The sequence below is a fragment of the Saccopteryx bilineata genome, chromosome 1 (genome assembly GCF_036850765.1).
Source record: "Saccopteryx bilineata isolate mSacBil1 chromosome 1, mSacBil1_pri_phased_curated, whole genome shotgun sequence".
Taxonomy (NCBI): Eukaryota; Metazoa; Chordata; class Mammalia; order Chiroptera; family Emballonuridae; genus Saccopteryx; species Saccopteryx bilineata.
The window spans coordinates 259,729,362-259,755,804 of NC_089490.1; the positions used below are offsets into that span (position 1 = coordinate 259,729,362).

The 26,443-nt window shown below is 43.7% G+C and overlaps 2 protein-coding genes across 5 annotated transcripts in view; one reads left to right on the forward strand and one right to left on the reverse strand.

Moving 5' to 3' along the window:
- Positions 1 to 24,856, reverse strand: part of NAIP (NLR family apoptosis inhibitory protein) — a 41,844-nt gene extending 16,988 nt beyond the window's left edge. For 2 of the 4 annotated variants that reach the window (XM_066241660.1, XM_066241652.1), the window contains exons 1-7: positions 24,810 to 24,856; positions 19,890 to 20,460; positions 16,651 to 16,750; positions 10,116 to 10,197; positions 8,612 to 8,663; positions 1,277 to 1,376; positions 293 to 374 (exon numbers count right to left, since the gene is read on the reverse strand). In XM_066241660.1, coding sequence (XP_066097757.1) covers positions 293 to 374; positions 1,277 to 1,376; positions 8,612 to 8,663; positions 10,116 to 10,197; positions 16,651 to 16,750; positions 19,890 to 20,457 — 984 coding nt within the window. In that variant the 5' untranslated portion in view covers positions 20,458 to 20,460; positions 24,810 to 24,856. Of the gene's footprint in view, positions 1 to 292; positions 375 to 1,276; positions 1,377 to 4,387; positions 4,452 to 4,989; positions 5,052 to 8,611; positions 8,664 to 10,115; positions 10,198 to 16,650; positions 16,751 to 19,889; positions 20,461 to 24,809 lie in introns of all 4 variants that reach the window. The other 2 variants (XM_066241670.1, XM_066241669.1) reach the window with 2 other exon arrangements.
- Positions 1 to 26,443, forward strand: part of LOC136312212 (survival of motor neuron protein) — a 120,242-nt gene that overhangs the window by 70,552 nt on the left and 23,247 nt on the right. The gene's annotated exons all lie outside the window — the stretch shown is intronic.

A 26,443-nucleotide genomic window follows, 5' to 3' on the forward strand; every position in this document is an offset into this window, starting at 1 on the left:
GACCTTATTATCCTCCAAATGCAGATTACAGATGGGATCCAGGAAGCCTGGATGCTAATCACCTAAATCTAAGAGTCTGGGTCTCAAAGTGGAAGGGACTGACTGTACATTTAGTGAAGCTAGGTATTACATCTTACTTGTTTACAGTAGTATCCCCATCTGCACCTAGCACATCATAGGTGCTTAATAGATATTGGTAGAATGTATTTACTTATTTAGGGTAAGCAATTACTGTTCAAAAATAGTCTTCAACCATGTACTGCTAAATAAACAAGATGGCTTTGTTCATTACCATTAGTTTAGAAAGATCATCCTGGCTCTGAGGGTCTGGAATCACTTCTGCACAGGCCTTCATATTTTGGAGAAACTGACAACTAAGCACAAAAGTTAAAAGTCATAAAATTAGGCAATTGTTTGCATTAGGTTTTACAAAATACTGTTAGAGTTTTAATGGAAAAATTAAATATAAAATAAACATTTCTAAGCCCTGGTAGGTTGGCTCAGTGGTAGCGCATCAACCTGGCATGTGGAAGCCTCGGGTTTGATTCTGGTCCAGGCGCATGCAGACGCCAAGCAACCAATGAACAACTAAAGTGAGGCATCTATGAGTTGTCACTTAATGCTCCTCCCACACTCTCCTCTCTCTGTAAGGTCAATAAATAAAAATCTTTATTTTTTTTCATTTTAAGACTTTATTCATTTTAGAGAGAAGAGAGAGAGAGAAAGGTGGGAGAGCAGGAAGAATCAACTCCTGTATGTGCCTTGACCAGGAAAGGCCAGGGTTTTGAACCGGCGACCTCAGTGTTCCAGGTCAAAGCTTTATCCACTGCACCACCACAGGTCAGGCAATAAATAAAAATCTTAAAAAAAAAAAAAAAAAAAGAGAGAGCGAGCCCGACTGATGATGGTGGCAGAGTGGATAGAGCATTGACCTGAGATGCTGAGGTTGCCAGCTTGAGTGTAGGATCATAGACACGATCCCATGGTCCCATGGTCGTTGGCTTAAAGCCCAAGGTCCCTGGCTTGAGCCCAAGGTCACTGGTTTGAGCAAGGGGTCACTCGCTTGGCTGGAGCCCTCGGGTCAAGGCACATATGAGAAGTAATCAATGAAAAACTAAGGTGCTGCAACTAGAAGTTGATGCTGCTTATCCCTCTTCCTTCCTCCCTTCCCCTATCTCTGTCTCACTAAAAAGGAAAGAAAATGAGGGAGAAAATAAGGGACAAATCGTTTTAAGTATATCCAAATTCACAGACACTAAGCATTCATTCCACTCACTTAGGAAAATGTTTGGTATGATCTTTCAATGGGTCATCATCTTCCATACAGTTTCCCAAACATCTTCCACAGGAAAAACACTGGACACTGTCCTCTCTACCTGGATGTAAGGAAATTCAGTCAGTGCTAATGGCATGTGTATTTGTCAAGTGACACAGGTAATAACCATGAGGCCTTGATTAGCAAAACCCTACTTGCATTTCCAATCAGATTTTGTGACAAAGTCACAAGTTCGGTCACAAGTGAGGCAATATTTTATACAAGACTAATGGCATAATGAGCAAACAGCTGTGGATGCTCCTTGTACCACGCACTTTGATGAACACCCTCTCCCTGCCCCATCCTCCTCCTTTGGATCAAGAGATTTATAAATCAGAGAGTGGAATTAAACTCCACGGAGGAAGAGGTTTTTGTCTGTTTTGCTCACCAATGAATCCCACGGACCTAGAATAGTGCCGAACACTTATTAGGTACTCTGTAAGCATTTGTTTAATGACTAAATCAGAAAAAGTATATTTGGAGCTCAGCGAAAAAATAGGAGTAAATGTTGCAGCCCTTGTGTAAGTACATGAAACATCAAATGCCTCTTACTAGATTATTGTCAGGTTCGTTCCACTAAAAGTATCATCAAGTCTCCTGTAAGACTATATTTCTTTGGAAGGAAATCAGCATTTAAATCTACCAAAGGATTGAACTATTGAAAAGAAAGGGAACATCCATCATCTTCCCTCTATTCTGGGACCCCTGTAAGCACTGCAAAGCTAGGGCAGAGGAGAACCCTGCTTTGTGTCTGCATGAAAATATAAGGTCCTGAGAGGGTCAGATGATTAGGATTGGTGGGGAGAGGTAGAGGTTCGAACAGCAAGAGGGTGAGGACACTGGACAGAGGGTCTGTGAGGGAGGCTGGCAAGAGGAAGACAGGACAGAGAGAGTAGGAACACTGCTTTTCCAAATGCTTAAGATTGTGAACCAGTAAGATTTTTTGTACCAATGGAACATTTCTGTTAAAGTGACCACTACATTCCCCTACACGGTACTGCTCTGATATTTGTGATACCTACTTAACCTCTCAGTAAAAGATCTGCATGGACCTCCACTGTCACTCGGTTTGTGTGTTTGGTCTGAAGAAGGCCAGCAAGGTATCAAGGAAGGGCACAGCCTCCCTTCTCTGATCCTTCCTGTACCTCAGACAGAGAGTTAGCTGAAGGGAACCAGCCTACACTTTGTGGATTAGACTGGAACTTTCTGAATACCAGAAGCTAAAAAGAATACTAGGAACTGATGGCAGATCCTTCATTTAAAAAAGTATTTCCTGCCCTGGCCGGTTGGCTCAGTGATAGAGTGTTGGCCTGGCATGCAGGAGTCCCGGGTTCGATTCCCGGCCAGGGCACACAGGAGAAGTGCACATCTGCTTCTCCACCCCTCCCCCTCTCCTTCTTCTCTGTCTCTCTCTTCTCCTCCCGCAGCCAAGGCTCCATTGGAGCAAAGTTGGCCCGGGGGGTGCTGGAGATGGCTCTGTGGCCTCTGCCTCAGGCGCTAGAATGGCTCTGGTTGCAACAGAGCGACGCCCCAGATGGGCAGAGCATCGCCCCCTGGTGAGTGTGCCAGGTGGATCCCAGTCAGGTGCATGCGGGAGTCTGTCTGACTGCCTCCCCGTTTCCAACTTCAGAAAAAGAAAAAGTATTTCCTGATTTTCTCTTCTGAGGAGAATGTGTCAAAGACTGCCTCTCCACACTCCCAGTATCGCTCATTCTTCCATAGTAACAGAAACGCCAATTTTTAGCTGGGTACATTGCCACCCAGGAAAAAGATTAAATGTACCAGCTTCTCTTATAGCAAGGCATAGCCATCTGACTGCTAAGTTCTGGTTAAAGAGATAGACGCAGAAGGGTCATGTGACAGTTTTCTTGCACTTTGTTTATATGCACTTCACAGACAGTACATTTTTTACAAATTGAAGGCGAGAGCCTCTATCAGCAAATAAGATTAGGACTCACTTATTGTGATGGTCGCTTTAGTGCATTGGTCTGGGACCAAACCTGCAGTAACTCTGAGGTCTGCCCATACTAACGTACATATCTTTCATAAAAACAAAGTGGAACAGCCTGACCTGTGGTGGCGCAGTGGGTAATGTGTTGACCTGGAAACGCTGAGGTCGCTGGTTCGAAAACCTGAGATTGCCTGGTTAAGGCACATATGGGAGTTTATGCTTCCTGCTCCTACCCCCTTCTCCTTCTCTCTCTCTCTCTCTCTCTCTACTCCTTCTCTTCTCTCTAAAATGAATAAATAAAGTCTTTAAAAAAAAACAAAGTGGAACAAAGCTAACTTTTGAAAAGTGGATACTTGCACTTCTGTTCATTGTTAGTCTCTACCAGGCGTCCCCAAACTACGGCCCGCGGGCTGCAATTTGGCCCCCTAAGGCCATTTATCCAGCTCCCGCTGCACTTCCAGAAGGGGCAACTCTCTCATTGGAGGTCAGTGAGAGGAGCACTGTATGTGGGAGCCCTCCAATGGTCTGAGGGACAGTGAATTGGCCCCCTGTGTAAAAAGTTTGGGGACCCCTGCTAGACCTTAAGGCTTCAGTTTGGAGCTTCTCTGCCTAAAGGAGTTGTAGAAAATTGGGGGAGGATTTGCGATGCAGCAAGGAAAAGGGATATAAGGAGAGGTGAAAAGAGTGGAGATTAGCCTGACCAGATGGTAGCGCAGTGGATAGAGCATCAGACTGGGATGGGGAAGACTCAGGTGTGAGACCCTGAGGTTGCCAGCTTGAGCGCGGGCTCATCTGGTTTGAGCAAAAGCTCACCAGCTTGGACCCAAGGTCACTGGCTCGAGCAAAGGGTTACTCAGTCTACTGATGGCCTGCAGTCAAGGCACATATGAGAAAGCAATCAATGAACAACTAAGGTGTTGCAACACGCAACAAAAAACTAACGATTGATGCTTCTCATCTCTCTGTTCCTGTCTGTCCCTGTCTATCCCTCTCTCTGTCTCTGAAAAAAAAAAAAAAAATGGAGATTGTGGAAACTAGACAAATACAAGCCCAGATCGTGAAGTGTATGTGGTGTTTGAATGAGCAGCAAGGCAAGAGCTTGATGCAAACTACTGACTTACCTGTGTAGAAAAGACCTGCTTTGGCCAGAGCTGCAGCTCCCACCAGGGATATATCAGGCCATGTCTTAAAACAGGAGTCCCCAAACTTTTTTCTTTTTTCTTTTTTTCTTTATTCATTTTTAAAGAGGAGAGAGAGAGGGAGAGAGAGAGAGAGAAGGCAGGAGGAGCTGGAAGCATCAACTCCCATATGTGCCTTGACCAGGCAAGCCCAGGGTTTTGAACCGGCGACCTCAGCATTTCCAGGTCGATGCGTTATCCACTGCGCCACCACAGGTCAGGCCCCAAACTTTTTATGCAGGGGGCAAGTTCACTGTCCCTCAGACCATTGAAGGGCCGGACTATAAAAAAAAAACTATGAACAAATCCCTATGCACACTGCACATATGTTATTTTAAAGTAAAAAAAACCAAAATGGGAACAAATACAATATTTAAAATAAAGAGCAAGTAAATTTAAATCATCAAACTGACCAGTATTTCAATGGGAACTATGCTCCTCTCACTGACCACCAAGGAAAGAGGTGCCCCTTCAGGAAGTGCAGCGGGGGCCGGATAAATGGCCTCAGGGGGCCGCATGTGGCCCGCGGGCCGTAGTTTGGGGACCCCTGTCTTAAAAGATTCCAGTCGTAGTTCTTCATTAGCAAAGATGCTGTCATTGCCATAAGCTTGAATAAAAGACACATGGTGAGAGCAGCAAGTTTTGATATTTCAAGTATCCAGTGTTCAAGTTGTCACTTCATATTTACAGATAGAATGATATGTTTAGATTTTGCTTCAGTATAGTTAGAGGAGGGGTTAAAAAGAAGAAAGGGGTTTAGATGAAGCAAGATTGATCATGTGTTAAATTGTTGAAGCAGACTGGTAGATATATAATAAGTATATACTGCTGTCTTATTTCTGTATACTGTATGTTCACTTCTTTCTATAATAAAACCTTTTAAAATTATCTCTTCATCATCTAGCACCAGAGTAAAACAAACAAAATGCTAAAGGAGATTCCTGTCCTCCACAATTTAGTGTCAAGATTGGAGAAAAGACAAATTTTCCCTGTAGCTCCCTTAAGATCAGACAGGTTTATTCCTTGCCCTTTGGGTGTCCACTCTATGGAGTGTTCTCCATTAGACTTCCCACCTTGGGTGGGCTCTGCGGTTTAGTTCTTATCATCTGTGCCCTATAAGGATTTGGAAATTAAACTTAATGTTAACTGGGTTCTGCAAATGTTCTAAAAGTGAAAGCTTGTTTCAAAGTTACACTTATCCCAGGTTCCTGCTATCACCTCTTTTTTTTTTTTTTCTGAAGTTGTAAACAGGGAGGCAGACAGACAGACTTCTGCATATGCCTGACCAGGATTCACCTTGCATGCTCTCCGGGGGGCAATGCTCTGCCTACCGGGGGCGTTGCTCTGCTGCAACCAGAGCCATTCTAGCACCTGAGGCAGAGGCCTTAGAGCCATCCTCAGTGCCCAGATCAACTTTGCTCCAATGGAGCCTTGGCTGCGGGAGGGGAAGAGAGAGACAGAGAGGGAGGAGAGGGGGAGGGGTGGAGAAGCAGATGGGCACTTCTCTTGTGTGCCCTGGCCGGAAATCGAACCCAGGACATCCACCTGCTGGGCCGACGCTCTACCACTGAGCCAACCGGCCAGGGCTGTCACCGCATTTTTAATCAGCATATACTTAAGGTATTGGAAAAATTTGTCTTTTCCTTTTGTTTCTCTCCTTTGCTCTTACACAATACAATACCTCTGACACCAGTATTTTGGTTTTCCCCCACCAAGCAATTCTCCGACACAGGCTAGGTGTCCTACAATTTAACTCAGTTCTGACACTATCTGGAGACAGGGTCAGATACCACAGGTTAAGGTCTCAGTCCTATAAACTACTCCCACTTCACTCCATTTACAGGAGTGGCTCACACTTATATTCACTAGTTTATTAAAAGGTATGATAAAAGATACAGATGGCCTGTGGTGGCACAGTGGATAGAGCAGGAGTTGGGAACCTATGGCTAGATGTGTGGCTCTTTTGATGGCTGCATCTGGCTCGCAGACATCTCTTTAATAAAAAAATAATAACATTAGCCTGACCGGGTGGTGGCTCAGTGAATAGAGCGTTGGACTGGGATGTGGAAGGACCCAGGTTAGAGACCCCGAGGTTGCCAGCTTGAGCGCAGGCTCATCTGGCTTGAGCCAAAAAAAGCTCACCAGCTTGGACCCAAGGTCGCTGGCTCAAGCAAGGGGTTACTCGGTCTGCTGAAGGCCAGCGGTCAAGGCACATATGAGAAAGCAATCAATGAACAATTAAGGAGTCCCAACGAAAAACTGATGATTAATGCTTCTCATCTCTCTCTGTTCCTGTCTGTCTGTCCCTATCTATCCCTCTCTCTGACTCTCTCTCTGTCCCTGTAAAAATAAATAAATAAATAAAAATTAAAATAAATTAAAGAAAATAATAACATTAAAAATATAAAGCATTCTCGCCTGACCTGTGGTGGCGCAGTGGATAAAGCGTCGACCTGGAAATGCTGAGGTCGCTGGTTCAAAACCCTGGGCTTGCCTGGTCAAGGCACATATGGGAGTTGATGCTTCCAGCTCCTCTCCCCTGTCTCTCTCTCTTCTCTCGCCCCCCCCTCTAAAAAATGAATAAATAAAATAAAATAAATTAAAAAAAAAAGTCAACCGATCAAAAAAATATATATATATATAAAGCATTCTCATGAATTACAATCCATTCATTTCCTACTGCTTATATTCATGGTTGTGGGTGACTGGAGCCAATCACAGCTGTCCTCCGGGACAACACCAAATTTTTATTGGATAATGCGTAAGGTACACGGGTCGTTGTATGGCTCTCACGGAATTACATTTTAAAATATGTGGCGTTTATGGCTCTCTCAGCCAAAAAGTTTCCCGATCCCCGGGATAGAGTATTGACCTGGAACGCTGAGGTCGCCGGTTTGAAACCCCAGACTTGCCTGGTCAAGGCACATACAGGAAGCAAACAATGAACAACTAAAATGAAGCAACTACCAGTTGATGCTTCTCTCCCTCGCTCCCTGAAATCAATAAACAAAATCTTTAAAAAGACACAGATGAACAGCTAGATGAGGAGGCAGGGCGAGACCTGCTAGGGCCCCAAGGAGCTTCCATCCGCACGGAGTGGGGGTGTCACCCTCGCAGTCTGCAGACATGCTCACCCACCTGGAAACTCTCAGAGTGCCATATTTGTGGGGTCTTATGAAGGCGTTATCCTGTAGGCATGTTATCATTAACTCCATTTGCAGCCCCTCTTCCCTCTCTGGAGAATGGGGGGAGGGACTGAAAATTCTAAGCTTCTAATCATGCCTTGGTCTTTCTGGTGACCAGCCGGCATCCATGAGTCATCCAGGAGCCTACCCAAAGCCAGCTCATTAGAATAAAAGATGCTCCTAGTGCCCTTATTACTTAGGACTTTGTCAGGGATGAGGTGAAAGACCAAATATTAGAGTAAGAGATGCTCCTAGTGTTCCTACCACTTAGGAAATGATGAGGATTTTAGGAGTCCTGTACCAGGAACTAGGGACACACATATATATATATTTCTGTTATCTCACACTTAATTTCTTTTTTCTTTCTTTAAGATTTTATTTATTGACTTTACAGAGAGAGGAGGGTGAGAACAAGAAGTACCAACTCATAGTTGCTTTTCTTTACTTGTTCGTTGCTTGCTTGTTGTGTGTACCTTGACCAGGCAAGCCCAGGGTTTCGAACCTGCGACCTCAGCGTGCCAGGTCAGTGCTTTATCTACTGCGTCACCACAGGTCAGGTTCACCCTTAATTCCTTAACAGACACTAATTCATTTAAGAATGTTTTCAAAACCATTTTATCCAGAAATTTTAATTGTTTTAGGGCAAATGTCAGTCAGGGACCCAACCCTGCCACATTTCCCCATGCTCATTGATGCTAAAAAATTAAGTCACTCCAGAAGACCAGAAATCCCCCCCCCACTAAAAAGGCTGTGTCCACGAGTGTCAGTTTTATATTTCACCTGTGTGGGGGATATACGTATATTTGTCATCCTTTACCTCCCTCTCCCCTCCCCTTGCTAACCACTTTACTTTTATCTAAAAAAAAAAAAAAATCTTTTAATGACTATGAGGAAGAAAATGCAAGGGTTAAAATAAGGGCAAGAAGAAAAACAAAAGATGACATAAACAAGCTAAGCCTTTGCAATATGTCTGAGTATTTACCTGATACCATTGGTAGATCTCTCCTGAGCCAGGAATTCACAAAATGTTCTCCCTGAAGAAAATGAAACATTTTTTTTTTACTTTGACTTAGTGTATACACGTATCTATGAATAAAAGTTGAAAAAACTACCCCCATCCCCAAATGAAGAGTTTTATTGGATTGAGTGGCAGGGTTGTTGGAAATCATTCTTTAATTTTTTGTTTCTATTCAGCGAGGCAACTGCCGGGAGTGGGGAGCGGAGGAGGGCACAGGGGCAGAAATGGCAATGGGCGAAGGCTTGACTTGGGGCGGTGAACACTCAGTACTGCGTCTAGGGATGTGTCATAGCATCGGGCACCTGAAACCTGTATAGTTATGTTAACTAGTGTCACCCTAATAAATTCAATATCAGCGTGAATATTTATTAGTGTCAACCTAATAAATTCAATAAAATTTTTTTGTTTCTATTAATGTTGGGATTTTTTATGCAGTGCAAACAACAACAACAAAAACCCCCACCTGTGAGTGTTTATTTATACCTAATAGGACACCTTCTGGAAGTCAGTGTTTCAGAGACCCAGCTGCAAAGCTCATTTATATGTAGACATCACAGATACACTTTGACTAATGAGGAAGAATGAGATGTAAGAAGGAAGCTGGAGCCTGACCTGTAGTGGCGCTGTGGATAAAGTATCAACCTGGAATGCTGAGGTTGCCGGTTCAAAACCCTGGGCTTGCCTGGTCAAGGCACATATGGGAGTTGATGCTTCCTGCTCCTCCCCCTTCTCTCTCTCCCTCTCTCTCCCCTCTCTAAAATGAATAAATAAAGTCTTTAAAAGTTAAAAAAAAAGAAGAAGGAAGCTGGATTCAGACAGGCTAGGCATTGAGCGACTGATCCTTCTCTGCTCTTTGCACCCATTTTCTTTCCCAGGAAACACTTCTCCCCCACTTTCCTGTCAAGTTCTCTCTGCAAGGTTATCTTCTGAGTCATGTCAGCCGATAAATTTCCTTTTTCGCTTTAGCCAATTTGGGTTGGGGTTTTCAATACCGCTACTAGGGAATCCTTACTAATTATACTGCTCAGAAAAATTAGGGGATATTCTGTCGCTTCATATTCATTTTGAAACATCCCCTAAGTTTTGTGAGCAGTATAGTTATAAAGTAACCAGCTAGGAGACAGCAACTCTGAGGCCCTCTGTGGGTGACGGTGCCTCGGTCCCCATGTCTTCCCCAGGCATTCGGATGGCGGCAGCCCTGGGAAGCTAGGGCAGGTGGTGGCCTCTCAGGAAGGCAGACAGACCAACCAAAAGCCAGCCCTGGGAAAAGGCATTTTAAGGGCTCTAGTTTAGCAAGAGAAAGTGATTTTCTTCACTCTGTCAGATAAGAAGCAGGGGTGGGAAAGAAGAAATAAGACAGAAGTGGACTCCATGACAAAAAGCAAACAAACAAAACCCCACCCCCTTCGAATTCAGACATTATTAGGTAATCAAAAGCCATATAAGAAAAAAATGCTGTTGTAATTACCGTGACACCAACGAATCCTTCGTAGCTTTGAATATACTGGGCAATTTCCTCTGAGGATTTCTTACTTTGAAGAAATTCACATCTATAATTAATAAACATAATTAAAATTTACCCCAATACTGTGATAGAGTTGTCTTACATCTTTATTATTGCAGTAATGAACATTTGTTAAAACTTACTGAATTGTATAATTAAAATTGGTGAATTTTATTAAACTTCAAATAAAACTGTCAAGATTTATCCTAAAACTTATTTAAGAGAATCATCATGATTCTCATGTAGTTATTCTTTATTCTATTAGTGACAACATGAATAATTTAAAATTAAATCTTTGGATTATCTTCTCTCTTGAAACAAAATATATAATACAATCAAAGAGAAGGATTTATAGCCTGACTAGGTGATAGCGCAGTGGATAGAGCATCAGACTGGATGCAGAGGACCCAGATTAGAAACCCCAAAGTTGCCGGCTTGAGCACAGGCTCATCTGGGCTCACCAGCTTGAACATGGGGTCACTCGCTCTGCTGTAGCCCCTGGGTCAAGGCACATACGAGAAAGCAATCAATGAACAACTAAGGAGCTATAATGAATTGATGCTTCTCATCTCTCCCTTCCTATCTGTTTGTCCCTATCTGTCCCTCTCTCTGTCACACACACACACACAAAAAGAATGATTTACAGTAATATATAGGCTAGAATTTTGGTTTGGTTTTGTTTTAAATTAATTAAACTATGGTGAATAAATCTAGTTCCTGGGGTTATATGAAATTTTATTTTTCTTTTTTTTTAAGTGAGAGAGAGAGAAAAAAACACACAGGGACAGACAGGAAGGGAGAGAGATGAGAAGCATCAACTCATAGTTGCAGCACATTGGTTGTTCATTGATTGCTTCTCATATGTGCCCTGACCGAGGGATCTAGCCGAGCCAGTGACCCTTTGCTCAAGCCAGCAACCTTGGGCTCAAGCCAGCAACCTTGGGCTCAAGCCAGCAACCTTGGGCTTCAAGCCAGCGACTTTTGGGCTCAAGTCAGCGACCATGGGGTCATGTCTATGATCCCATGCTTAAGCAGCGACCCTGCGCTCAGGCTGGTGACCCCATGCTTAAGCTGGATGAGCCCGTGCTCAGGCCAGTGACCTCAGGGTTTAGAACCTGGGTCCTTCGTGTCACAGTCCAATGCTCTATCCACTGTGCCACCACCTGGTCAGGCTGACAGTTATTGGCAATAAGGAAGACTATATAAAATAATAATTTACTTCATCTACTGCTCCTTAAAAAAAATTGAAATTAATGTTTCGAATTTTTTCAAAAAGAGTATGTTAAAAACCATTTAAAAATCATATTTCTTTCCACACACGAAAAAGCAATTTTAAAATTAACTAGAAAAAAATCCCTCTAATTCAAAGTAGGCTGGGAATCAGGCCAGAATGTTAGTCCCAGTTCTGCCACCAACGGGGATATGACTAATCTTGTCACTGTTGTTTTGTAATCCCACTAGAAAATGAACTCCATTAGAGATCATATAGAGTCACCATTCTGTGGCAGCCAGGATGTGGAGTAGAGACTATTCCACAACAAGACCACTCTCTGTCCTGCAAGCTGGACCTGGGCCAGAAGAGAGGTTGCTTCCCTCACACACACCCCTTAGAGACTCTCTGATCTTTTTTTTAATTATTTTTATTTATTTATTCATTTTAGAGAGGAGAGGGAGAGACAGAGAGAGAGAGAGAGGAGAAACAGAGAGAGAGAGAAGGGAGGAACTGGAAGCATCAACTCCCATATGTGCCTTGACCAGACAAGCCCAGGGTTTCGAACCAGCGACCTCAGCATTTCCAGGTCGACGCTTTATCCACTGCGCCATCACAGGTCAGGCCGAGACTCTCCGATCTTAATTGATGTTCATTCTGACATAAATCAGCACCCTTGCAACATGCTGGTCTCTAGAACAGGTTGTGGTCCTGACCTGATCAAGCACATAAATTAACTTCCATACCTGGTAGCATTCACGTACCAGTACCTGTGACTGTGACTACACCCCCCCTTCCCCTGTATCATTCTCTGGCATCTGCCAAGCGGCATGGGGATCCGTTTTGCCTTGCTGCTGCCCATGACATGCCTCATTAAGTCTCCCTTCATAAACTCTGTTGATTACCACATTGGAGTGGCCAGCCTTTTTCTTCTATCTTTCCCTGCTCTCCACTTATGGAGGCAGGTTTTCAGTCTCTGGGCTTTTCCCTGGGTCTGTGTTCTCAGCTTGCAGGTATACCTGTCCTCCCAGGGATTGCCTTAAGTCTGCACATAACCTTCCTAGCACCCAGTGGGTGGGGTAGTGCTCTGCCCACATGCTGAGTATGGACTGAGGAGGCACTCAATACACAGTACTTTCTTTTAAAACTATAGTTAGATCAGTTAACATTTGTGGAATACTACATTTTAAAAAGTATAAGAGTACTCAGATATTTTGTCCATAGTTTATAAAAGAAGAAACAAAGCCAGTCTATAAAATTGAAGTCCAAGAAGCTAAGGATAGAGCAATCAACAAGAAACTTGGGGATTCTTAGTTCTAAGTCCTGCTCTGAAATTTACTGGCTAACCATGTGCTCATAATGACAGACAGAGGAAAGGCGAAACGGTCATCTTCACACAATACAGGATAGTTTGTGCAAGGCCTTTGCTCCATATAACTTTATAATCATTACAACAACCCTACAAGCCATAAATATCATCTGTATTGTTACCTACAAGACTCAGAGTAACTGGGATAGGATGTGGTGGTTAGGAAGTGGCTCTGCATATCTCCTAAGCTTCTGCACTCTGCCCTGCCCTTTTGTATCAGCGAGCCTGAGCTCCTCTCTCTTTGAGGCTGGTTACTGGACTGATATCTTCTCTCCTATGCTTCTTACCTTTCCCTCAAGCCACTGTCAGAGAAGGCACACCGGGACCACTGCAGCTGGAACCACTGCAGACAGGATGTGCCATTCTCATTGGTACTAGCCACATGGTCTGTGTGAATGGTGTTACTGGGAGTTGTCCAGTGTATAACCCAATGACACTAAGCATGGTGGCCCTGAGTGTAAGTGAAGCCTGAACTGGGGCCAGAACTGAGACAGATGCCCAAGAGCCAGGAATACTAAGCCAAGGCTGACACCCATCTGATACATACCCATCCGGTATATGGTAATACTGCGTATGATTGGTTAGGTCTGTTCTGACTAGACAAAGAGCCAGAGTGACATTCAAAATATTTAGCAATCTTACAATTGTCTCATCTGCTTGTCAGGAAGTGCTTTTCTCTCCTTTCCTCCCACCCCGTCTCTCTTTCTCCTCTCCCACTTTGTTCCCTTCTTCTCTCTCACCCCCTTACTTTTTCTTTTTGTCTTCAAAAGTAATACATATTTGTTTCCAAAAATTTAACATAGAAGTGAACAAAGTAAAATATGAAAATCCTTCTCCACTTCATCTGACAAACACAAACCCAGGTAGATCTATTGTTTGCTTCATATCTTTCCATAACTTTTTCTATATATTTTCAAACAAGTCTGTATATAAGTTGAGTGGCTTTACAGATTTTTTAAGGGCTTATACTACACATTATTTTGCATATTGCTTTTTTCACTTAACATTTACAGTGTGTCTGTAAAGTCATGGTGCACTTTTGACTGGTCACAGAAAAGCAACAAAAGACGATAGAAATGTGAAATCTGCACCAAATAAAAGGAAAACCCTCCCAGTTTCTGTAGGATGATGTGGCTGCATGTGTGCATGTGCAGATGAGAACGTAATACACTATTCAGTAGAGCAGCCCATGGCCATGCCAATCAAGATGTGGACGGTACAGAGGAAAGTTCAGTGTGTTCTGTGGCTCGCTAAAATCAAAACTGTGACCAAAGTGCAACGTGAATATCGGCACGTTTATAACAAAGCACCACCACATAGGAATAACATTACTCGGTGGGATAAGCAGTTGAAGGAAACCGGCAGTTTGGTGGAGAAACCCCGTTCTGGTAGGCCATCAGTCAGTGACGAGTCTGTAGAGGCTATACGGGATAGCTACCTAAGGAGACCTAACAAATCTGTGCATGAGCCCACATCAAACTGCACTGAATAGGTATGAGACTGGGAGAGTTTTCCTTTTATTTGGTGCAGATTTCACATTTCTATCATCTTTTGTTGCTTTCCTGTGACTGGTCAAAAGTGCACCATGACTTGACGGACACACTGTAGACATCCTTCCATTTTTCTAAGCATGGGTGTCCATGTGAAAGATGGCTTCTAAATTATTACTGCCTAGTTATTTTATGGTTGACCTATGATCCAACCAATAACTTCTTTGCATGTGTAGGTGCATGACAAATATTAGTTAAGGAAATAGAATATAAACCTTGTAAGGACTCTCATAGTAAAAGCCACGATGAGAGCTCTGGTTTTCATGAGAACTGCAAACAACACTAGCTTCCTCGTTCTGGGCAGCCTGCCCGGGTGCCAGCTCCCCTGTATATTTGGGCTAGTTTAGCCTTGGATCCCAGGCACTTCTAGGTCAGGCGCCCAGAACACCGCCTTTTAGGGCATGGGATAGCTAACACAGCAAGTTGACTTCACCACACTAATATAATGCTTAATGTAATATTAATACCCTACCACTATATTCTGTAAGCCATATATATGCCCATGCCTGCACTAACATAGAAACAACAGAATAAAACAAAAATAAAAACTGAAAACATACATCACTTGTCCTCGGCTCCTCAGGCTTTTTCCACCTTGGAAATCTCACTGCCAAAATCATCCCTCCCAGAGCAGGTGTGCTCTGACAAACCTGATCACATTGCTAGGTTCAAGTACTAGATTATAGAAAATATAGGAGGTAGAAAAACATATTAAATAACACTGGAGAGATAAAAAGCGTGAACCTGGAAGACTGAGGTCGCCGGTTCAAAACCCTGCACTTGTCTGGTCAAGGCACATGTGGGAGTTGATGCTTCCTGCTCCTCCCCCTTTTCTATCTCTCTCTCTCTCTTTCTTCTCTCTAAAATGAATAAATTAATTAATTAATTAACACCACAGAAACGATTCTGCTAAACCTAAATGTGGGGAATTTTATAGGACAGATTATATGGTTCCTTTAATGAGTAAATGACAAGAAAAAGAGGAAAGGAAGAAATCTATAAAATTAAAAATCTTAAGAGGTATATCAATGAAATGTAATGTGTAGACTTTGTTTGGATCCTGATTCAAATAAACCAACAATAAAGAGAGAGAGGGAGGTTGGGGGATGTGGACATGGAACACTGACTCAGCTATTTGATAATGTGTATTTTTTTTTTTCTGAAGTTGGAAACAGGGAGGCAGTCAGACTCCCGCATGCACCCAACCGGGATCCACCCAGCATTCCCACCAGGGGGCGATGCTCTGCCCATCTGGGGCATTGCTCTGTTGCAACCAGAGACATTCTAGTGCCTGAGGCAGAGGCCATAGAGCCATCCTCAGCGCCCGGGCCATCTTTGCTCCAATGGAGCCTTGGCTGTGGGAGGGGAAGAGAGAGACAGAGAGAAAGGAGAGGGGGAGGGGTGGAGAAGCAGATGGGCGCTTCTCTTGTGTGCCCTGGCTGGGAATCAAACCTGGGACTTCTGCACGCCAGGCCAACGCTCTACCACTGAGCCAACCGGCCAGGGCTGATGATGTGTATTGATTAATCAATGTTAATCCTATTTAGGAAAGATAAAGATATTGTGGCTTTGTTTCTTAAAGATATTTTGGTATATAACTCTAAAATACCAACAAATGACATATATGATGTCTAGGATCAACTTTAATATAATCTGGCTGTTATTATTATTATTTCTGGTGAAAAGGTGGGTGAGAAACAGATAGAATATGATCTGACCGTATATTAGTATTTATTATACTACTCTCTCTACCTTTGAAAGTTTCCATAATGAAAGTTTTAAAAATTCTAATGGCGAAAAAAAAGAAAGAAAAAAAGAAAAAAAAATTCTAAAGGGAATAATATGTATTTGGTAGATATAAAGTCACATAAAAAATACTAGTAAATATAGCATTAAAAATAATTAAAATGCCTTTTATTTTCTAAACAGGGAAGTAAAGACCATTCCAAAAATCAAAACTGAGTTTTTTAAATAAAACACTTTTTGGTATTAATCAGCAGTACATAACACCATTGTAATCAAGTGTTAAACATTGTTTTACTTTCTAGCTTCCTTTATGTGCCATTTTACATCATCCTTATGTGAATTATTCTTATTTATCAATTAAGTCAGATCCTGAAACTTCTACTTCGCAAAACATATCTTAGTGTTTAGAAAACTAAAACATTTTAAGAAGTTATCTTAAAATTATTTTATTCAAATTTTTCATGCTTCCTGCCTGAATAAATTCTGGACTGTTCTAGTTTTGCAGAAGAAAATAATCAAAACTGATGATGCTACTCCAAGAAGGTGACTCTTGTCTTTAGTTTTGTTTCCTCCTTTAAACAAACAACAACCCAAAAAAACCCAGAGAAATTTTAATTCACTTACTTGGGGAACCATTTGGCATGCTCCTTCCAAGGATCATCTCCTTCCTCCCAGTTTCCTAAACATCCGCCACAGGAAAAACATTGAACAGTGTCCTGTTTCCCTATAAACGAAAGAAAACATTAAAAAATTTTTTTTTAAGACTTTTTTTATTCAATTTTTAGAGAGGAGAGAGAGAGAGGAAGGGGGAGAGAGAGAGAAGGTGTAGGAGCAGGAAGCATCAACTTCCATATGTGCCTTGACCAGGCAAGCCCAGGGTTTTGAACCAGCGACCTCAGTGTTCGAGGTTGACACTTTATCCCATTGCGCCACCACAGGTCAGGCAAAGGAAAACATTTTTATTTTAATTTGTATTCATTGATTTTAGTGAGAGAGGAAAGGAGAGAGAGACGGGAACATTGATCTATTCCTGTATGTGCCCTGACCGGGGAAGGAACCAGCAACCTCTGTGCTTCAGGATGATGGTACAAACGAGCTATCTGGCCAGAGCTATGAAATAAAAACATTTAGATTGCCCAGCAATGGCACCATGGGATAGTCCAGAAGTTGTATGTTTGGAAGTTGACTGCTCTGTGCATGAATAAGACGTGCTCTAACAAGTCTGCCCGTTCACATGGTCATCTGGCTGAGTCTCCATCCACAGGCCTGCTGCCCTAAAGGACCATTTGCTAAGCCTACGCCCTCACCCCTCAGCCATGGCCATACCTCACATACAGAACTGCAGTATTTAATTCTAAATGCCAACAAGGTGTTCCCAGAGCTGGTGTTTCGCTGTTTGAGCTCTCAAAGCCATAGTCAGAAAGCAGTGAAACCCCAGAACTCATGAAGTAAGGCGTAGTTAGAAAATGTAGTTGTAGCTTTGCAATAAAATTTTTGTGGCAGTTTTTTAAACTCTTTGAGCCTCAATGAACTTAACTGTGAAATAGGGGAAGGGATGAGTTTGTCGTTAGAATTATGCTTAATCCAAGTTTAGCATCAAGTAGGTACTCAGTAAATAATAGCTGTTAATTGTTCATTTGTTTTTAAATTTTTTCCCATTGAATTTTAGAGAGAAAGAGACACAGAGAGGGGAAGGGAGAGAGAGAGAAAGAAAACATCGTTGTTCCACTTAGTTGTGCACTCACTGATTGTTTCTAATACGTGCCCTGACCTCAGTGGGCCTGGTTGATGCTTTATCCACTGAGCCAACTGGCCAGGGCAATAGCTGTTAATTGTTATTACAATTCTCATTCATGTCTTTCATAACATTTAGAGCATGCCTAGAACAATTCAAACAAAGTGCAGTTTTAAATTTTTCTTATTTAAATGGTGGGATCTTGATAACATTATACGAAGTGAAATAAGTAAATCAGAAAAAAACAGGAACTGCATTATTCCATAAGTAGGTGGGACATAAAAGTGAAACTAAGAGACATTGATAAGAGTGTGGTGGTTACAGGGGGAGGGGGAAAAGGGAGAGGGAAAAGGGAGGGGGAGGGGCACAAAGAAAACTAGATAGAAGGTGACAGAGGACAATCTGACTTTGGGTGATGGGTATGCAACAAATTGAAAGACAAGATAACCTGGATTTGTTATCTTTGAATATATGTATCCAGATTTATTGATGTCGCCCCATTAAAAAAATAAAATTAAAAAAAATTTTTTTCTTATTTGATTTTTTTAGAGAGAGAGGAAGGGGGGAGGGAAGACAGATAGATAGACAGGTAGGCAGACATTGATTTGTTGTTTCACTTACTTATGCATTCATTTATTGATTATTGTTTGTGCCCTGACCTGGAATCCAATCCATAACCTTAGCGTATTGGGATGATACAGTCTACCTAACTGAGCTACCTGGACGAGGCCCTAAGTGCAGTTTTCTTAAATGCAGTTTGCCCTGTATGTTAGAGTTAGCCCTAAGATTAAAATCAACCAACCAACAAACAAAAATCCCCTCCAATATTGCAGCAATTAAAATTATCAAAGAAAGATTTTACAGGAGCAGCAAAAGAAAGATGGGTGAGGAGACTAGGGTCCAGCTGACCTTATGATTTATTTTCAGGACCTTAAGAAGGTTGTCAGTATTGGCCCTGGCTGGTTGGCTCAGTGGTAGAGCATCGGCCCAGTGTGTGGATGTCTCAGGTTGATTACAGATCAGGGCACGCAGGAGAAGTGTCTATCTGCTTCTTCACCCCTCCCCCTCTCACTTCTTTCTCATCTCTCTCTTCCCCTCCTGCAGCCATGGCTTGTTTAAAGCAAGTTGGCTCCAGATTCTAAGGATGTCACCAAGGCCTCCACCTCACGTGTTACAAAAAGCTCAGTTGCTGAACAACAGAGCAATGCCCAGATGGGCAGAGCATCGCCCCCTAGTGGGCTTGTCAGTTGGATCTGGACAGGGTGCTTGCAGGAATCTGTCTCTCTGCCTCCCCTACTCTCACTGAATAAAAAAAAAAAAAAGAAAGAAAAGAATGTTATCAGTATTGTCTAAGGTCCAAACGTAAGGAAAAGTAACTGTCTATATTTGTCAAATCAATATGCTACGTGAAACATAAAATAAAACTAAAGTAAAATTACTGAAGTTGGATTTTATTTATTTATTTATTTTTAAATTTTTTACAGAGACAGAGAGGGAGTCAGAGAGAGGGATAGACAGGGGCAGACAGACAGGAACGGAGAGAGATGAAAAGCATCAATCATTAGTTTTTTATTATGTGTTGCAACACCTTAGTTGTTCATTGATTGCTTTCTCATATGTGCCTTGACCGCGGGTCTTCAGCAGACTGAGTAACTCCTTGCTAGAGCCAGCGACCTTGGGTTCAAGCTGGTGGGCTTTTGCTCAACCCAGATGAGCCTGCGCTCAAGGTGGCGATCTTGGGGTCTCGAACCTGGGTCCTCTGCATCCCAGTCCGACGCTCTATCCATTGTGCCACCGCCTGGTCAGGCTGAAGTTTGATTTTAATAAAATAGATGTTATGCCCTGTCTGGGTAGCTCAGTTAGACAGAATATCATCCTGATACACCAAGGTTGCATGTTTGAACCTCAGGGCACATAAAGGAGTCAACCAACAAATGTATGGATGAGTGGGACAACAAATCTATGTTTCTCTCTCTCTAAAATCAATAAAAATAAAAATTTAAATAGAACTTATACCTAATAGAATACCTTTATAAGTGAGAAAATATTCACAAAATATTGCAACTGAAATATAGAACCTAAATTTAAAACTCCAGAGAAATTCTTCAGAAAATGATTTCAAAATTACCTGTAAAGACAAAGCCAGCCACTGAGAGCTCCCTTAGGTATGTCCCGTGGGCATAAAATGGCCAGTCTTTGAAGGATTCAAGTCTGGCCTTCTCCTCCTGGTACTTTGCTTTGTCTCCTCTCAGCCTGTTCTCTGGATTCTTAACTCTTATGTCATACTTGGCAATGTTACCGACATCTTTGCCCAAAAGGAACTCACAGTTCGGATACGACTCCTTGTGCTTTTCTAGGGGGAGACTCTTGAGGCTGGCCCCAAACAGGATTGAGCTACAGCAGAAGCACTGCACCCCAGATCTTACACCAGTGAAATAAAATCCAGCCGCTGCCATCTCCTGTGGAGTCCACGAGCTGTAGGTGTCATAGTTTACAAAAGTCTTTAACCTTTTTGATTCGCTGCGCATTTCTGAGTTAAAGCCTTTCTGCATATTCTCTCGCTCTTCCTGCTCCTCTTTTTCCATTTCCTTTGCAAACTGAACCAAATTGAAGGGTAGCACAGCAGACACTTCTAGAAACGAAGCGTGATCAAATAGGGAGGCCCCCTGCTCTGCGGCTTTCGCCTGCGTGGCCATTTTCTGAGAAGCAAAAGAAAAGCAGGTTAGCAGAAATTTCCACTTGTTTGACTAGTCCTGAGATTTTCTTCAACCCTTTTATTCTGTTTTATTTCTTCTGGATAATACTGATCTGTTCATCATTTAGCCTGGGTCAGAGCAAATATGTTAGTCTCCTACAGCCTCTCTCACTTCATCCTGCCTACCCAACAGAAAGGTCACATGTGAAGTCCAAACAGTTGGAGGCCCTCTTATCACAGCCATCAATTATCACTGAAGTCAAGGCATACAATAGGGGCTACCTTAGTATAATCATATAACAAGTCAAAGGGTGCTTGCTTGCATCCTCAGCTCTTCTGGAACCTCAGAAGCAGGATTTCATTTAATACCCACAGGTAGAATTAGATAGTTCCACTTTACAAGGACTGTTTTATGTGCTCCTGCCTTTATCCAACTCAGCTGATTTGCAGTTTGCCCATCTACCTACATTTCTGCAAAAGTGGCAGCAAATAGCCTGACCGGCATTGGCACAGTGGATAAAGCATCAACCTAGGATGCTGAGGTCCCAGGTTTCAAACCCCAAGGTTGCCCAGCTTGAGTATGGGGTCACTGGCTTGAGCGTGGGGTCATTAACATGATCCCATGGTCACTGGCTAGAGCCCAAAGATTGCTGGTTTGAGCTCGAAGGTTAGTGGCTTGACGCCCAAGGTCACTGGCTTGAGCAAAGGGTCACTGGCTAAGCTGGAGCCCCCTGGTCAAGGTGAATATGAGAAGCAATCAATGAACAACTACAGTGCTGCAACTAAGAGTTGATGCTTCTCATCTCTCTCCCTTCCTGTCTGTCTGTCTGTCTCTCTCTCTCCCTCTCTCCCCCCCCCTCTCTCTCTCACACACACACACACACATACACACACACGTAGCAGCAAACAAAAGATCTTGAAAAAGACCAAGCGTGCCCATTATTTCACAGTACCTAAGGCAAGGAAGAGCCTCCTTTGTCAATAATGCGTTAAATCTACAGTGTGTTTGTAAAATCATGGTGCACTTTTGACCGGTCACAGGAAAGCAACAAAAGACAATAGAAATGTGAAATCTGCACCAAATAAAAGGAAAACCCTCCCAGTTTCTATAGGATGATGTGGCAGCATGTGCGTATGTGCAGATGATGACATAACACTGTGTATACAGCGGAGCAGCCCACGGCCATGCCAGTCAAGATGTGGACGGTACAGAGGAAAGTTCAGTGTGTTCTGTGGCTCGTTAAATTCGAATCCGTGACCAAAGTGCAACATGAATATCAGCGCGTTTATAACGAAGTGCCACCACATAGGAATAACATTACTCGGTGGGATAAGCAGTTGAAGGAAACCGGCAGTTTGGTGGAGAAACCCCGTTCTGGTAGGCCATCAGTCAGTGACGAGTCTGTAGAGGCTATACGGGATAGCTACCTAAGGAGACCTAACAAATCTGTGCATGAGCCCACATTGAACTGCACTGAATAGGTATGAAACTGGGAGAGTTTTCCTTTTATTTGGTGCAGATTTCACATTTCTATCGTCTTTTGTTGCTTTCCTGTGACCAGTCAAAAGTGCACCATGACTTTACGGACACACTGTATTTCAGCAGTGTTTCCTCCAGCCGCTCTCTGTGGCAGCCCACAGGGTTACTTAGCTTCCTGATTGAATAGCTCCTTTTGTTTCAGTGCTCCAGTGCCCTCTCCCTGTTGAGCCTCATCAGTGCTTATCTATCAGCTGACGTCTCCTTCTAACCAGGAGAAATACCTGCCCACCTCTCTTTGGGCCACATGTTTCTTCCCTTCACAGTAGGAACCTGCCAAAGCTTGGTGATCTAGGCAGCCTAAGGCTCTTTCTTAGTTACTTCCATTTTTGCCAAACCAGCAAAACTAGTCAAGATACAGTATTCTTGGCTTACTCCCCTTTATCTGAAAATCTGTTTTAATCCAATAGCTCTTTCCTCTCTGGCTCTAGATCGATCATCTTTAAATTCCACTGCTGTGCTTTCCCTCCCATCAGTAATTACAGTACTTTAATTCAAACCAGGGATTCCACAGCTGCCAACCTGCCATCAGTGGTTCTAAATCTTTCCCCACTTTACAGCTTTTGTTCTGCCAAACAAAGCTTTAGCCATTTGTAATGCTGGTGGCTGAGGCCAGGCAGGTTCGCACTGAACTTGGGCAGACGGTAGAGGAACTGCCCCGCAGGAAAGCACCGGCCGTTACCCATTTATTGGAGGCTCACAAGGACAGGCAAGTGAATAAACAAAGGAAAACCACTTTTCATAGTGGAGGGAAAAGAATCAGGAAAACAACCTCTCTCAGTGGCAGCGGCAGCTGAGGGAATCAGGGAACCACACCGCACAGTGGCGGGATAGCGACCGGGGATAATCGCCCCGAGGGAAAGCACCCATAGCTCTTCATAGAGACACACAAGTAGCTTTCTGCCACGTGCTCAGGCACTAATTGCGGAAAGTCCTCGCAGCCGGGAAACCAGCTAGCAAGTCTGACACAGTTGTTTTCCCCACACTATTATTTAAATTATAAAGCCAAAAACTGTTTCAATTATCCCATTCACAGTACTGTTGAACTTCAGCAATTACACAGGGTTGGGTAACTGAAAAAACTTACAGGACTCTACGTAGTATACTTATAAAAGATAAAATACTAAAATAAAAATATTATAAAAACCAGGCAGCCTGGCCTGTGGTGGTGCAATGGATCAAGTATTAACCTGGAATGGTGAGGTCACTGGTTCGAAACTCTGGGCTTACCTGGTCAAGGCACATATGACAGCAATCAATGAACTAAAGTGAAGCAACTAAGTTGATACTACTTGCTCCAGGCCCCTCTTTCTCTTCTCTCTTTGTAAAATCAATAACTAGCCCTGGCTGGTTGGCTCAGTGGTAGAGCGTTGGCCTGGCGTGAAGGAGTCCCGGGTTCGATTCCCAGCCAGGGCACACAGGAGAAGCACCCATCTGCTTCTCCACCCCCCCTCTCCTTCCTCTCTGTCTCTCTCTTCCCCTTCCACAGCCAAGGCTCCATTGGAGCAAAGTTGACCCGGGCACTGAGGATGGCTCTATGGCCTCTGCCTCAGGTGCTAGAATGGCTCTGGTTGCAACAGAGCAACGCCCCAGATGGGCAGATCATCGCCCCCTGGTGGGTGTGCCAGGTGGATCCTGGTTGGGCGCATGTGGGAGTCTGTCTGACTGCCTTCCCATTTCCAACTTCAGAAAAATACAAAAAATAAATAAATAAATAAAAATCAATAAGTAAAGTCCTTGAAAATAAATAAATAAAAATAAAACCAGGCAAACATCAGGGAAGTCTCAGATTCCAAGCCTAGTTCCTGGGGGCCTTTCTCAGTTGCACAAGCTGTGTTGCATTTTAGGTAATGAATAACCTAGGTATGAGTAAGATACCTTGGTCTCGGCCCCCCGGCCGGTTGGCTCAGTGGTAGAGCTTCGGCCTGGCGTGCAGGAGTCCCGGGTTCGATTCCCGACCAGGGCACACAGGAGGGATGCCCATCTGCTTCTCCACCCCTCCCCCTCTCCTTCCTCTCTGTCTCTCTCTTCCCCTCCTGCAGCCAAGGCTCCATTGGAGCAAAGTTGGTCTGGGGGCTGGGGATGGCTCTATGGCCTCTGCCTCAGATGCTAGAATGGCTCTGGTTGCAACAGAGCAACGCCCCGGATGGGCAGAGCATCGCCCCCTGGTGGGCATGCTGGGTGGATTTTGGTCGGGCGCATGCAGGAGTCTGTCTGAGTGCATCCCTGTTTCCAACTTCAGTAAAATACACACACACACACACACACACACAGAAGATACCTTGGTCTCAGGAAACCATAATCTCGTCTCAGGAAGGGTCTTTTATACCACTCTGGTCATGTGGCCAACACTAGGCTATGTGAGTCTCAAAATCAGGAAAGCTGATACAGGCTGCCCCCTGGTCTATTGCAGACCCTAGCACAGGAGTATATTAATCACTACTTAGTACATTCTGTTTGGATTTGGCCAAGAGTCAGTACCATGGTTTCAGGCCTCCCTGGAGATAAATAAGCATAGGGTTGCAACAGACCAGCTGGAGCCAATTTCCCTGGTTAGTGGTCCATTTTGATAATCTGGAGGCCATTTCTAGGGAGGAGAGGAGAGATCTCCGAGACTCTCTCCAAATTTCATGTCCTTTGACTACAAGAGCTAAGAGTGCCAATTGAGGCAACTATGTTGTGGACTTAGGATTTAAACAGACGTCTGTGTGACTCTAGTGCCTGTCCTCTTGCCTCCAGAAAACAAAAATAAGAGAAATAAGGGGCATAACTTCAGGTATGAAAGAAAAGCCCCTTTGCTGGAGATGGTAACTTACCTACAGGTTTATCCAGAGTCCCATCAAACGGAGGAGAATGAGTGGCCTGAGTACAAATGCTCTGTTTGTCCTTTTATAGGAAGCAGTGAAAAAATATTTGAGGAACTTAAACTCAAAAAGAAAGTACAGTTCACTGAGAAAGTTCCAGTAAATGTTCTAAAGTATTAAGTCTAGGGTGCTTAGTCAGGACCCAAAAGGAAAACAAAACCTACCAAGTTACACAACAGGAAGTTGTTTTTGTTTTTATTTTTTAAGCAAGAGACAGAGAGCAGGTAGGCAGGAAGGGAGAGAGATGAGAAGTATCAACTTGTAGTTGCAGCACTTTAGTTGTTCATTGATTGCTTTTCATATGTGCCTTGACTGGGGGGCTCCAGCTGAATCAGTGATGCCTTTGCTCACGCCAGCGACCTTTGGGCTCAAGCCAGCGACCTTTGGGCTCAAGCCAGCGACCATGGGTCATGTCTATGATCCCACGCTCAAGCTGGCAACCTCAGGGTTTTGAAACTTGGTCCTCAGTGTCCCAGGTTGATGCTCTATCCACCTACCTAGTCAGGCAGAAGTTTTTTTGTTTTTTTTTAATTTTTCTGAAGCTGGAAACGGGGAGAGACAGTCAGACAGACTCCCGCATACGCCCAACTGGGATCCACCCGGCATGCCCACCAGGGGCGACGCTCTGCCCACCAGGGGGCGATGCTCTGCCCACCAGGGGGCGATGCTCTGCCCCTCCGGGGCGTCACTCTGTTGCAACCAGAGCCACTCTAGCGCCTGGGGCAGAGGCCAAGGAGCCATCCCCAGTGCCCGGGCCATCTTTGCTCCAATGGAGCCTTGGCTGCGGGAGGGGAAGAGAGAGATAGAGAGGAAGGAGAAGGGGAGGGGTGGAGAAGCAAATGGGCACCTCTCCTGTGTGCCCTGGCCGGGAATCGAACCCGGGACTTCTGCACACCAGGCCGACACTCTACCACTGACCCAACTGGCCAGGGCAGAAGTATTTTATTCTAAATAGTTATGATTGGTTAATATTTACAGTGCTAGTATAAATCTTATGTCTCTGGTTATGATGGTTTCTATTTTTCTAGTATCTTTTAGGATTTTGTCTTTTATCCTTCCAACTCTCCAATAGTAATTCTTAATTTCAGCAATTACAGTTTTAATTCTCCACATTTCTTTCTTGTACTCTGATTGTTCTTTATTTTCATGTTTGTTTGTTTTTAACCAACACAATCTTTCTGAATCCCTCCCAGGATATATATTGTCAAGTGACAAAACTAAAAACAAGTTAATAATGAGTTTGATGTCCTTGATTCAGGGGAAACAGCCCATGGATGGGGGAGCGTGGTCCCCCACAAGCTTTAGTACACTGTTCTGAAGGGGTCTGGGGCAAATGTGAGAAGAGGCAACAGGGAAACAGGGCAGGACGGGCTAGGATGGCGGGGATTCCCTTATAAGGCCACAGTCCTGTCTCCTGGGCGAAGGCAGACTAGCTGAGCTGAGTGGAGGACTGTGCTTGGTGGATGTTATGCTTCCATGACAGGTATCCCATACATGCAGGCTGACTGAGGTTTAGGTTTGTGACTAGGGCCAAGCCAATAGGGTGGCTTCCATTCTGTGGGTCCCGATAAAATAACTTTATCAAT